Here is a 13248-nt window from a genome sequence, read left to right on the forward strand (position 1 = left end):
AAGGGGGGCATTCCTCCCAGCAGGCATCAGTGTAAGGGGGACATTCCTCCCAGCAGGCATCAGTGTAAGGGGGGCATTCCTCCCAGCAGATATCAGTGTAAGGGGGCATTCCTCCCAGCAGATATCAGTGTAAGGGGGCATTCCTCCCAGCAGGTATCAGTGTAAGGGGGGCATTCCTCCCAGCAGGCATCAGTGTAAGGGGGGCATTCCTCCCAGCAGGCATCAGTGTAAGGGGGACATTCCTCCCAGCAGGTATCAGTGTAAGGGGGGCATTCCTCCCAGCAGGCATCAGTGTAAGGGGGGCATTCCTCCCAGCAGGCATCAGTGTAAGGGGGGCATTCCTCCCAGCAGGCATCAGTGTAAGGGGGGCATTCCTCCCAGCAGGCATCAGTGTAAGGGGGGCATTCCTCCCAGCAGGCATCAGTGTAAGGGGGGCATTCCTCCCAGCAGGCATCAGTGTAAGGGGGGCATTCCTCCCAGCAGGCATCAGTGTAAGGGGGGCATTCCTCCCAGCAGATATCAGTGTAAGGGGGACATTCCTCCCCGCAGATAGCAGTGTAAGAGGGGCATTCCTCCCCACAGATAGCAGTGTAAGGGGGGCATTCCTCCCAGCAGGTATCAATGTAAGGGGGCATTCCTCCCAGCAGGTATCAATGTAAGGGGGGCATTCCTCCCAGCAGGCATCAGTGTAAGGGGGACATTCCTCCCAGCAGGCATCAGTGTAAGGGGGACATTCCTCCCAGCAGATATCAGTGTAAGGGGGACATTCCTCCCAGTAGGCATCAGTGTAAGGGGGGCATTCCTCCCAGCAGATATCAGTGTAAGGGGGACATTCCTCCCCGCAGATAGCAGTGTAAGAGGGGCATTCCTCTCCGCAGATATCAGTGTAAGGGGGGCATTCCTCCCAACAGGCATCAGTGTAAGGGGGGCATTCCTCCCTGCAGATAGCAGTGTAAGAGGGGCATTCCTCCCCGCAGATAGCAGTGTAAGGGGGGCATTCCTCCCCGCAGATAGCAGTGTAAGGGGGGCATTCCTCCCAGCAGGCATCAATGTAAGAGGGGCATTCCTCCCCGCAGATATCAGTGTAAGGGGGGCATTCCTCCCCGCAGATAGCAGTGTAAGGGGGGCATTCCTCCCAACAGGCATCAGTGTAAGGGGGGCATTCCTCCCAGCAGGCATCAATGTAAGAGGGGCATTCCTCCCCGCAGATATCAGTGTAAAGGGGGCATTCCTCCCCGCAGATAGCAGTGTAAAGGGGGCATATTTCACATTGACCACCGATGAATTGATTATATTGGGGGTTCCCTGAGATATGAAAATGATTTGAAGGGTAAAAATGTTGAGAAAGGCGTCTGTAGGCCGTTTGATTATATTACAATCAGAAGGTGGATGAAGGTGGATAAAATAAGTAGAAATGTCCCCTATGTATTATTAAAGCCATCTGTTCACAGAGACGCACACAATCCAGCATGCAGAATCCCTACAGAATCCCATCCTCCTCCCATACAGACCACAGACACGCACACCCCTCTCATGCACAGCGCCGCTGACTGCTCTTTGCAGTAAAAGGTGGGGGATGAGGATGAGGACCCAGCCTTCTGCCTGCAGCATGGCGCATGATGCAGATGTAAACACTGGGCAGGTGCAGATCAGGTTCCTGGCATCCATCCCCACACATCCCTACAGAGCCATACCCGAGCCGTACACAGGGGGCATGGGAAGCAGAGCTGTGAACTCGGCTCACATACCTGGCAGAGTACACTGACATGAATAGAGGAGTGCCGGCGGGTTACACCTTCCTCTGCTGCAGTAACATTATATACCAAGACAGAGCGAGAGGCAACCTCAGAGGGATCCCTACTTATTGGGATCATTAACCTCGCATGCTGGGTGAACAATAAAAAAAGCTTACAGAAAGAGCAATTATCACTTCATCAGTATTCGTTTTTATCTCACTTTGAAATTTTTCAAATTTTTTTTTTTTTCATTTAAAGGAGTTCTGTAAAAAAAAAAAAAAAAAAAGTAAAGTAGAAATAGAATGTGAAACATTAGAACCTTATTGTGGATACATTCTTCCATTCCCCCTACACCCCCTGTACCTTTACACCCCCTACACCACTATACCCTGTATACCCCTACGCTCACATACTCCTACACCCCCTATACCCCATGTACTCTACACCCTGTATACCCTTTACACCTCCTATACCCTGTCTACCCCTACAACCACATACCCGCTACACCCTCATACCTCCTATATTCCCTACATGCCCTATACCCCCTTCACCTACTACACCTACTATACCCCCATAATACAACCCTCCCAGGCATTCTCTCCTATAACCTGCTCAATGAATTTAAATTCTTGCAACTCTCTTCTTTTTGTTTCTCTTCTCTCTCTCTCTCCCATGTATCTGTACTTGTTTCTCTCCTCCTCTCTGTTATTCTCTCACTTTCCCTCCCCCATATAATGGCAGAGGGGGGACGTCACATCCGGAGAGAGACCCCCATATAATGGAAGTGGGGGGACGTCACATCCAGAGAGAGACCCCCATATAATGGCAGAGGTGGGACATCACATCCGGAGAGAGACCCCCATATAATGGAAGTGGGGGGACGTCACATTCAGAGAGAGACCCCCATATAATGGCAGAGGTGGGACGTCACATCTGGAGAGAGACCCCCATATAATGGAAGTGGGGGGATGTCACATCCGGAGAGAGACCCCCATATAATGGAAGAGCGGGACGTCACATCCGGACAGAGACCCCCTTATAATGGAAGAGGGGGGACGTTACATCCGGAGAGAGACCCCCTTATGATGGTAGAGGGGGGACGTTACATCCGGAGAGAGACCCCCTTATGATGGTAGAGGGGGGACGTTACATCCGGAGAGAGACCCCCTTATGATGGTAGAGGGGGGACGTTACATCCAGAGAGAGACCCCCTTATGATGGTAGAGGGGGGACGTTACATCTGGAGAGAGACCCCCTTATAATGGAAGAGGGGGGACGTTACATCCGGAGAGAGACCCCCTTATGATGGTAGAGGGGGGACGTTACATCCGGAGAGAGACCCCCTTATGATGGTAGAGGGGGGACGTTACATCCGGAGAGAGACCCCCTTATAATGGAAGAGGGGGGACGTTACATCCGGAGAGAGACCCCCTTATAATGGAAGAGGGGGGACGTCACATCCGGACAGAGACCCCCTTATAATGGCAGAGGGGGGACGTTACATCCGGAGAGAGGCCCCCTTATAATGGAAGAGGGGGGACGTTACATCCGGAGAGAGACCCCCTTATAATGGAAGAGGGGGGACGTTACATCCGGAGAGAGACCCCCTTATAATGGAAGAGGGGGGACGTTACATCCGGAGAGAGACCCCCTTATAATGGAAGAGGGGGGACGTCACATCCGGAGAGAGACCCCCTTATAATGGAAGAGGGGGGATGTTACATCCGGAGAGAGACCCCCTTATAATGGAAGAGGGGGGACGTTACATCCGGAGAGAGACCCCCTTATAATGGAAGAGGGGGGATGTTACATCCGGAGAGAGACCCCCTTATAATGGAAGAGGGGGGATGTTACATCCGGAGAGAGACCCCCTTATAATGGAAGAGGGGGGACGTTACATCCGGAGAGAGACCCCCTTATAATGGAAGAGGGGGGACGTCACATCCGGAGAGAGACCCCCTTATAATGGCAGAGGGGGGACGTTACATCCGGAGAGAGACCCCCTTATAATGGAAGAGGGGGGACGTTACATCCGGAGAGAGACCCCCTTATAATGGAAGAGGGGGGACGTTACATCCGGAGAGAGACCCCCTTATAATGGAAGAGGGGGGACGTCACATCCGGAGAGAGACCCCCTTATAATGGAAGAGGGGGGATGTTACATCCGGAGAGAGACCCCCTTATAATGGAAGAGGGGGGACGTTACATCCGGAGAGAGACCCCTTATAATGGAAGAGGGGGGATGTTACATCCGGAGAGAGACCCCCTTATAATGGAAGAGGGGGGATGTTACATCCGGAGAGAGACCCCCTTATAATGGAAGAGGGGGGACGTTACATCCGGAGAGAGACCCCCTTATAATGGAAGAGGGGGGACGTCACATCCGGAGAGAGACCCCCTTATAATGGCAGAGGGGGGACGTTACATCCGGAGAGAGACCCCCTTATAATGGAAAAGGGGGGACGTTACATCCGGAGAGAGACCCCCTTATAATGGAAGAGGGGGGACGTTACATCCGGAGAGAGACCCCCTTATAATGGAAGAGGGGGGACGTTACATCCGGAGAGAGACCCCCTTATAATGGAAGAGGGGGGACGTTACATCCGGAGAGAGACCCCCTTATAATGGAAGAGGGGGGACGTTACATCCGGAGCTCCCGGGAGATACAGAGTTTCTAATGTTTTATAATCACTTCCAGGAAGAGAGAAATTGCTGCCGCTGAACCCGCCACACAATGCCGTCCTGCAGGACTCACAGCGGACTTTACACCCCAATCAGAGAAGAAATCCTTCTAATCACAACAAATATCTGATAAGCCATTTATCAATAGGAACCAACATGAATGCAGAATAATGGGGGTTTCATGATGATCCAAAGGGAGGTCCAGGGACATTTCCAGGGACACAATCTTCCCAATCAGAGACTGGCTCTGGCCATTTAGAAGAAGGGAATACATACAGGGCTGCCATTACAATCTTTTAAAAATGCTATTTGATTGGCTGTTATGTAGATCCAAAGACATCGTCCCTTCACAGATTCAGAATATGTATGTAGAATGAGAAGTGACTTTACTAACTAGTCCTGCTTCATGCCTGAGCCCCCCCCCCAACCACGTCCAAACAGCCACTGTATGCCCCTCTATGTGGCCCTTGTGGCACTGTTCATCCGACTGACACCAATGACGGGACACTATTCCTCCCACTAACACCAATGATGGGGCACTATTCCTCCCACTGACACCAATGATGGGGCACTATTCCTCCCACTGACACCAATGATGGGGCACTATTCCTCCCACTGACACCAATGATGGGGCACTATTCCTCCCACTGACACCAATGATGGGGCACTATTCCTCCCACTGACACCAATGATGGGGCACTATTCCTTCCACTGGCACCAATGATGGGGCACTATTCCTCCCACTGATACCAATGATGGAGCACTATTCCTCCCACTGACACCAATGATGGGGCACTATTCCTCCCACTGATACCAATGATGGGGCACTATTCCTCCCACTAACACCAATGATGGGGCACTATTCCTCCCACTGATACCAATGATGGGACACTATTCCTCCCACTGACACCAATGATGGGGCACTATTCCTCCCACTGACACCAATGATGGGGCACTATTCCTCCCACTGATACCAATGATGGGGCACTATTCCTCCCACTGACACCAATGATGGGGCACTATTCCTCTTACTGACACCAATGATGGGGCACTATTCCTCCCACTGATACCAATGATGGGGCACTGTTCCTTACACTGACACCAATGATGGGGCACTATTCCTCCCACTGATACCAATGATGGGGCACTATTCCCCCCCCCACTGACACCAATGATGGGGCACTATTCCTCCCACTGATACCAATGATGGGGCACTATTCCCCCCCACTGACACCAATGATGGGGCACTATTCCTCCCACTGATACCAATGATGGGGCACTATTCCCCCCCACTGACACCAATGATGGGGCACTATTCCTCCCACTGACACCAATGATGGGGCACTATTCCTCCCACTAACACCAATGATGGGGCACTATTCCTCCCACTGACACCAATGATGGGGCACTATTCCTCCCACTGACACCAATGATGGGGCACTATTCCTCCCACTGACACCAATGATGGGGCACTATTCCTTCCACTGGCACCAATGATGGGGCACTATTCCTCCCACTGATACCAATGATGGAGCACTATTCCTCCCACTGACACCAATGATGGGGCACTATTCCTCCCACTGATACCAATGATGGGGCACTATTCCTCCCACTAACACCAATGATGGGGCACTATTCCTCCCACTGATACCAATGATGGGACACTATTCCTCCCACTGACACCAATGATGGGGCACTATTCCTCCCACTGACACCAATGATGGGGCACTATTCCTCCCACTGATACCAATGATGGGGCACTATTCCTCCCACTGACACCAATGATGGGGCACTATTCCTCTTACTGACACCAATGATGGGGCACTATTCCTCCCACTGATACCAATGATGGGGCACTGTTCCTTACACTGACACCAATGATGGGGCACTATTCCTCCCACTGATACCAATGATGGGGCACTATTCCCCCCCCCCACTGACACCAATGATGGGGCACTATTCCTCCCACTGATACCAATGATGGGGCACTATTCCCCCCCACTGACACCAATGATGGGGCACTATTCCTCCCACTGATACCAATGATGGGGCACTATTCCCCCCCACTGACACCAATGATGGGGCACTATTCCTCACACTGATACCAATGATGGGGCACTATTCCTCCCACAGATATCAATGATGGGGCACTATTCCTCCCACTGATACTAATGATGGGGCACTATTCCTCCCACAGATATCAATGATGGGGCACTATTCCTCCCACTGACACCAATGATGGGGCACTGTTCCTCCCACTGACACCACTTCTTTCTGAGATTTGGTGTTTACAAGTTAAAAACGTTATTTATTTATTTTGCTAGAAAACACCTTAGAACCCCCCAAACATTATACATTTTTTTTTCTAACACCCTAGAGAATAAAATGGAGGTCGCTGCAATACTTTCTGTCACACCGTATTTGCGCAGCGGTCTAACAAGTGCACTTTTTTTGGAAAAACTACATGTTTTTTTGCATTAAAAAATAAGACAACAGTAAAGTTAGCCCAAATGTTTTTTATATTGTGAAAGATGACGTTACGCTGAGTAAATTGATACCCAACACGTCACGCTTCAATATTGCGCCCCCTCGTGGAATGGCGACAAACTTTTACCCTTAAAAATCTCCATAGGCGATCGATGTTTAAAAATAGGTACAGGTTGTATATTTTGAGTTACAGAGGAGGTCTAGGGTGTAGAATTATTGCTCTCGCTCTACCGATTGTGGCGATACCTCACGTGTGTGGTCCGAACACCGTTTTTATATGCGGGCGCTACTCACATATGCGTTCACTTTTGCAGGCGAGTTCGGTGGGATGGGGAGCATTTAAAAAAATAAATAAAAATTCTTATTTATTTGAACTTTTATTTAATTTTTTTACACTGTTCTTTATAAAAAAAGTGTTAATTTTATTCCTATTACAGGGAATCTAAACATCCTTTGTAATAGAAAAAGGGCGTGACAGGACCTCTTTAATGTGAGATCTGGGGGGTCACAAAGGCCTCACATCTCATATTTACACTAAAATACAATAAAAAATAATTCAATCATTTGAAAAAATAAAATATAAAATGTCCCTTTAAGCCCTCCGTACACACGGCCGGACATTCCGACAACCAAATCCGTCGGACTTTTTCCAATGGATTTTGTCCGAAACTGGTGTTGCATACACACGGTCGGACAAAGTTGTCGGAAAATCCGATCGTACGTAACGTGATGACGTTATTTCGTTACGACGGGACTACGTTGCGGCTGGTAGCCAATTGCTTTGGTCTCGTAATTTGATCTGAGCATGCGTGGCACTTTGTCCAATCGGAATTCTCCACAAACGATCGGACAAAGTCCGATCGGATCATGTTGTCGGAAAATTTCATATCCAGCTCTCAAACTTGGTTGGTCGGACATTCCGACGGAAAAAGTCTGATGTAGCCCACACACGGTCGGATTATCCGACACCATGGTCCGATCGGACATTTTCCGTCGGAATTTCCGACTGCGTGTACATCGCTTCCGCCCTGCAGCGGTAAGGAGAGGGGCGGGGGCCGTCTATCCCTCTCCATGCCAAGCCAGGGAAAAGACCGATCGCCTCTGCCACTATCGACGTGGTGGAGGGCACCGGAGAGCGGCGCGGGGGGTCCTCTCCTGCTGCCAATAAAAGTGATCTTGCGGTGAATTCACCGCAGAAACCACTTTCATCTTGAAGCGGACCACCCGCTGAAGAAGAGGATACAGGGGTTATGGTAGCTGCTCCCATAACAACAATATTTCTTTTCAAAGTAGTGATGTAAAACAACGGTGGGCGGGCGGACGGTCCGGAAGTGATTAATGTAGAAAAATGTAAAATAATGCGTTTGGGTGGCAAAAATCTGAATGCAATCTATAGACTGGGGGGAGGGGAACCTCTGGGGGGATCTAGGATGGAGGGGGACCTGGGGGGAGAACCTCTGGGGGGATGTAGGATGGAGAAGGACCTGGGGGGAGAACCTCTGGGGGGGATCTAGGATGGAGAAGGACCTGGGGGGAGGACCTCTGGGGGGGATCTAGGATGGAGGAGGACCTGGGGGGAGGGGAACCTCTGGGGGGATCTAGGATGGAGAAGGACCTGGGGGGAGAACCTCTGGGGGGGATCTAGGATGGAGAAGAACCTTGGAGGAGAACCTCTGGGGGGATCTAGGATGGAGGAGGAGCTGGGGGGAGAACCTCTGGGGGGATGTAGGATGGAGGAGGACCTGGGGGGAGAACCTCTGGGGGGATGTAGGATGGAGAAGGACCTGGGGGGAGAACCTCTGGGGGGATCTAGGATGGAGGAGGACCTGGGGGGAGAACCTCTGGGGGGATGTAGGATGGAGAAGGACCTGGGGGAAGAACCTCTGGGGGGATGTAGGATGGAGAAGGACCTGGGGGGAGAACCTCTGGGGGGGATGTAGGATGGAGAAGGACCTGGGGGGAGAACCTCTGGAGGGATCTAGGATGGAGAAGGACCTGGGGGGAGAACCTCTGGGGGGGATCTAGGATGGAGAAGGACCTGGGGGGAGAACCTCTGGGGGGATGTAGGATGGAGAAGGACCTGGGGGGAGAACCTCTGGGGGGGATCTAGGATGGAGGAGGACCTGGGGGGATACCTCTGGGGGGATCTAGGATGGAGAAGGACCTGGGGGGAGAACCTCTGGGGGGATCTAGGATGGAGGAGGACCTGGGGGGAGAACCCCTGGGGGGATCTAGGATGGAGGAGGACCTGGGGGGAGGGGAACCTCTGGGAGGATCTAGGATGGAGGAGGACCTGGGGGGAGAACCTCTGGGGGGGATCTAGGATGGAGGAGGACCTGGGGGGAGAACCTCTGGGGGGATCTAGGATGGAGGAGGACCTGGGGGGAGGGGAACCTCTGGGAGGATCTAGGGTGGAGAAGGACCTGGGGGGAAAACCTCTGGGGGGGGATCTAGGATGGAGGAGGACCTGGGAGGAGAACCTCTGGGGGGATCTAGGATGGAGAAGGACCTGGGGGGAGGGGAACCTCTGGGAGGATCTAGGGTGGAGAAGGACCTGGGGGGAAAACCTCTGGGGGGGGATCTAGGATGGAGGAGGACCTGGGGGGAGAATCTCTGGGGGGATCTAGGGTGGAGAAGGACCTGGGGGTCCTAGTAGATGATAGGCTCAGCAATGCCAAGCTGCTGCTAACAAAGCAAACAGAATATTGGCATTAAAAAGGGATCAACTCCAGAGATAAAAGGATAATTCTCCCCTCTACAAGACTCTGGTCCGGCCGCACCTGGAGTATACTGTCCAGTTCTGGGCACCAGTCCTCAGGAAGGATGTATTGGAAATGGAGCGACTACAAAGAAGGGCAACAAAGCTAATAAAGGGTCTGGAGGATATTAGATATGAGGAAAGGTTGTGAGCTCTGAACTTATTCTCTCTGGAGAAGAGACGCCTGAGAGGGGATATGATTTCATTATATAAATACTGGACTGGTGACCCCACAATATATAAATAGCGGACTGGTGACCCCACAATATATAAATACCGGCCTGGTGACCCCGCAATATACAAATACCGGACTGGTGACCCCACAATATATAAATACCGGACTAGTGACCCCACAATATATAAATACCGTACTGGGGACCCCACAATAGGGAAGAAACTTTTTCACAGAAGGAAGTTTAATAAGGCTCGTGGCCACTCATTAAAATTAGAAGAAAAGAGGTTCAACCTTAAACTATGTAGAGGGTTCTTTACTGTAAGAGCGGCAAGGATGTTGAATTCCCTTCCACAGGTGGTGGTCTCAGTGGGGGGCATTGATAGATTCAAGAAACTATTAAATAAACACCTGAATGACCACAACATACATGATATACAATGTAATACTGACATATAATCACACAACATACATGATATACAATGTAATACTGACATATAATCACACAACATACATGATATACAATGTAATACTGACATATAATCACACAACATACATGATATACAATGTAATACTGACACATAATCACACAACATACATGATATACAATGTAACACTGACATATAATCACACACATGGGTTGGACTTGATAGACTTGTGTCTTTTTTCAACCTCACCTACAATGTAACTATGTAATTATGTAACTCCGTCCAGCTGGAGCCTTCCATAGACTTTGACAGGCTGGAGGCAGCAGTGCCAGGGGCTGTATTTGTCCTTCCCTGGCAGTAAAACACAGAGAAGCGCACACAGAACATAGAGGGCCCCCCATGTTCAGGGGGCCCCTGAAATCTCTAGGTATGGAATACAATCTGCTAACATTTTGCTTAGATGTGAATTTTAATCGATAGTTTTTTTTAGAAATGCTCGACATGTAGATTCTCATTGTGTCCCATGATGCCTGACCCCCGCTGGTGTGGTGACGCTTGGGGTTTGAAAAAAGATCATGGACCCCCTGGGGCAGGATTGGGCCTTTCTCGGTTTCTTTAGACCAATGGGAAATAGGCCAGAAAATGCACCCAGTTTATTGCCTCTTCTCCTGGCAGATCTCCCCATTTAGACCCTTTCACACTGGGGTCATTTTTCAGGCACTATAGCGTTAAAAATAGCACCTGCAATCCGCCCTCAAACAGCGGCTCCATTGTCTCCAGTGTGAATGCCCCGAGGGCGAGGGCCTTCACACCGGAGCGGTGCACTGGCAGGGTGTCAGGAAAAGTCCCGCCAGCAGCTTCTTTGGAGCGGTGAAGGAGCCGGGTGTTTACCGCTCGGTGTGAAAGGGGTCTTACTAAAACCAAAATGCTCAAACAATGTGACCCCGGGGTGGGGGGTACCCAGGGTGGGGTGACCCTGGAAATCCTGAGTCAGGAAATCAACATTTTATAAACAATTCCAGGGTCTCTGCTATGACAAGTCTACAGGTCTTTCTCTAGAATAGATTGTAAGCTCTGCAGCCAAAGCTCTGCACTCACCAAGAGTCTCTTCTATAACAAGTCTATAGAACTCTCTAGAAAAGATTGTAAGCTCTGCAGCCAAAGCGCTTCACTCACCCGGAGTCTCATCTAGGACAAGTCTATAGAAATAGATTGTAAGCTCTGCAGCCAAAGCTCTTCACTCACCTGGAGTCTCATCCATGACAAGTCTATAGGTCTTTCTCTAGAATAGATTGTAAGCTCTGCAGCCAAAACGCTTCACTCACCCAGAGTCTCATCTATGACAAGTCTATAGGTCTCTCTAGAATAGATTGTAAGCTCTGCAGTGAAAGCTCTGCACTCACCTGGAGTCCCATCTATGGGAATAGATTGTAAGCTCTGCAGCCAAGGCCTGTGTACAGGAATAGATTGTAAGCTCTGCAGCCAAGGTCCGTCTATAGGAATGGATTGTAAGCTCTGCAGCCAAGGCTTGTCTATAGGAAAAGATTGTAAGCTCTGTAGCCAAGGCCCGTCTATAGGAATGGATTGTAAGCTCTGTAGCCGAGGAATATATTGTAAGCTCTACAGCCAAGGTCCGTCTATAGGAATGGATTGTAAGCTCTGTAACCAAGGCCCGTCTATAGGGATATATTGTAAACTGTGTAGCCAAGGAGAATAAATTGTAAGCTCCACAGTCAAGGCCCGTCTATAGGAATGGATTGTAAGCTCTACAGCCAAGGAGAATAAATTGTAAGCTCTGTAGCCAGGGCCCGTCTATAGGAATGGATTGTAAGCTCTGCAGCCAAGGAGAATAAATTGTAAGCTCCACAGTCAAGGCCCGTCTATAGGAATGGATCATAAACTCTGTAGCCAAGGAGAATAGGTTGTAAGCTCTGTAGCCAAGGAGAATAAATTTTAAGCTCTACAGTCAAGGTCCGTCTATATAGGAATGGATTGTAAACTCTGTAGGCAAGGCCTGTCTATAGGAATAGATTGTAAGCTCTGCAGCCAAGGCCCGTCTATAGGAATAGATTGTAAGCTCTGTAGGCAAGGAGAATAGATTGTAAGCTCTGTAGCCAGGGCCCGTCTATAGGAATGGATTGTAAGCTCTGCAGCCAAGGAGAATAGATTGTAAGCTCTTGACTCACCCGGAGCCGCCAGGGTGACGGTGCCATCCCGGTGCAGTAGTAGTGATGCGGGGTCCCGGATTCGGGCGGTGCTCGGTACCCCCGGTCCCTGGCACAGTCCCCGGGCACACTGGTAGCACACGGCCCACGCCTGCTCTTCATTGATTGGCTGATCGTACGACTTCAGCACCCGATCCAGGGACAGCTCCCCCATCCCCCCACCGATCTCCCCGCCACCACTGCCTGCCTTCCCCGCCATCCGGGCCGCTCCATCACCGGGAATACACCGGACACACAGCCATCCTCCGCCCCTCCCACACCCCGCCCACTACTCCGCCCTCCTACCGGGAACTGTCATCACCCGGGAGGGGGGAGGAGAGGACTGGGATAGGGATCACAGGAGCGGTCCTCTGTTAGAACTGGGATAGGGATCACAGGGGGGGGTCCTGTACTAGGACTATAATAGAGACTGATAGCGGGGATCCTGTGCTGGGACTGATAGCGGGGATCCTGTGCTGGGACTGATAGCGGGGATCCTGTGCTGGGACTGATAGCGGGGATCCTGTGCTGGGACTGATAGCGGGATCCTGTGCTGGGACTGATAGCGGGGATCCTGTACTGGGACTGATAGCGGGGATCCTGTGCTGGGACTGATAGCGGGGATCCTGTACTGGGACTGATAGCGGGGATCCTGTGCTGGGACTGATGGAGGGGATCCTGTGCTGGGACTGATGGAGGGGATCCTGTGCTGGGACTGATAGCGGGGATCCAGTGCTGGGACTGATAGCGGGGATCCCGTGCTGGGACTGATAGCGGGGAT

At 50.9% G+C, this 13248-nt stretch overlaps 1 protein-coding gene across 1 annotated transcript in view; it reads right to left on the bottom strand.

Annotated features, from left to right (window-relative positions):
* SPIRE2 (spire type actin nucleation factor 2) overlaps positions 1-12713 on the bottom strand; it is a 108835-nt gene extending 96122 nt beyond the window's left edge. Inside the window, exon 1 of the mRNA XM_077450867.1 lies at positions 12450-12713. Coding sequence (XP_077306993.1) covers positions 12450-12687 — 238 coding nt within the window. The 5' untranslated portion in view covers positions 12688-12713. The remainder of the gene's footprint in view (positions 1-12449) is intronic.
* Positions 12714-13248: the final 535 nt, after the last annotated feature.

This window comes from Lithobates pipiens, unplaced genomic scaffold (genome assembly GCF_037356315.1).
Source record: "Lithobates pipiens isolate NorthernLeopardFrog02 unplaced genomic scaffold, aLitPip1_a1.2 Scaffold_10, whole genome shotgun sequence".
Classification (NCBI taxonomy): Eukaryota; Metazoa; Chordata; class Amphibia; order Anura; family Ranidae; genus Lithobates; species Lithobates pipiens.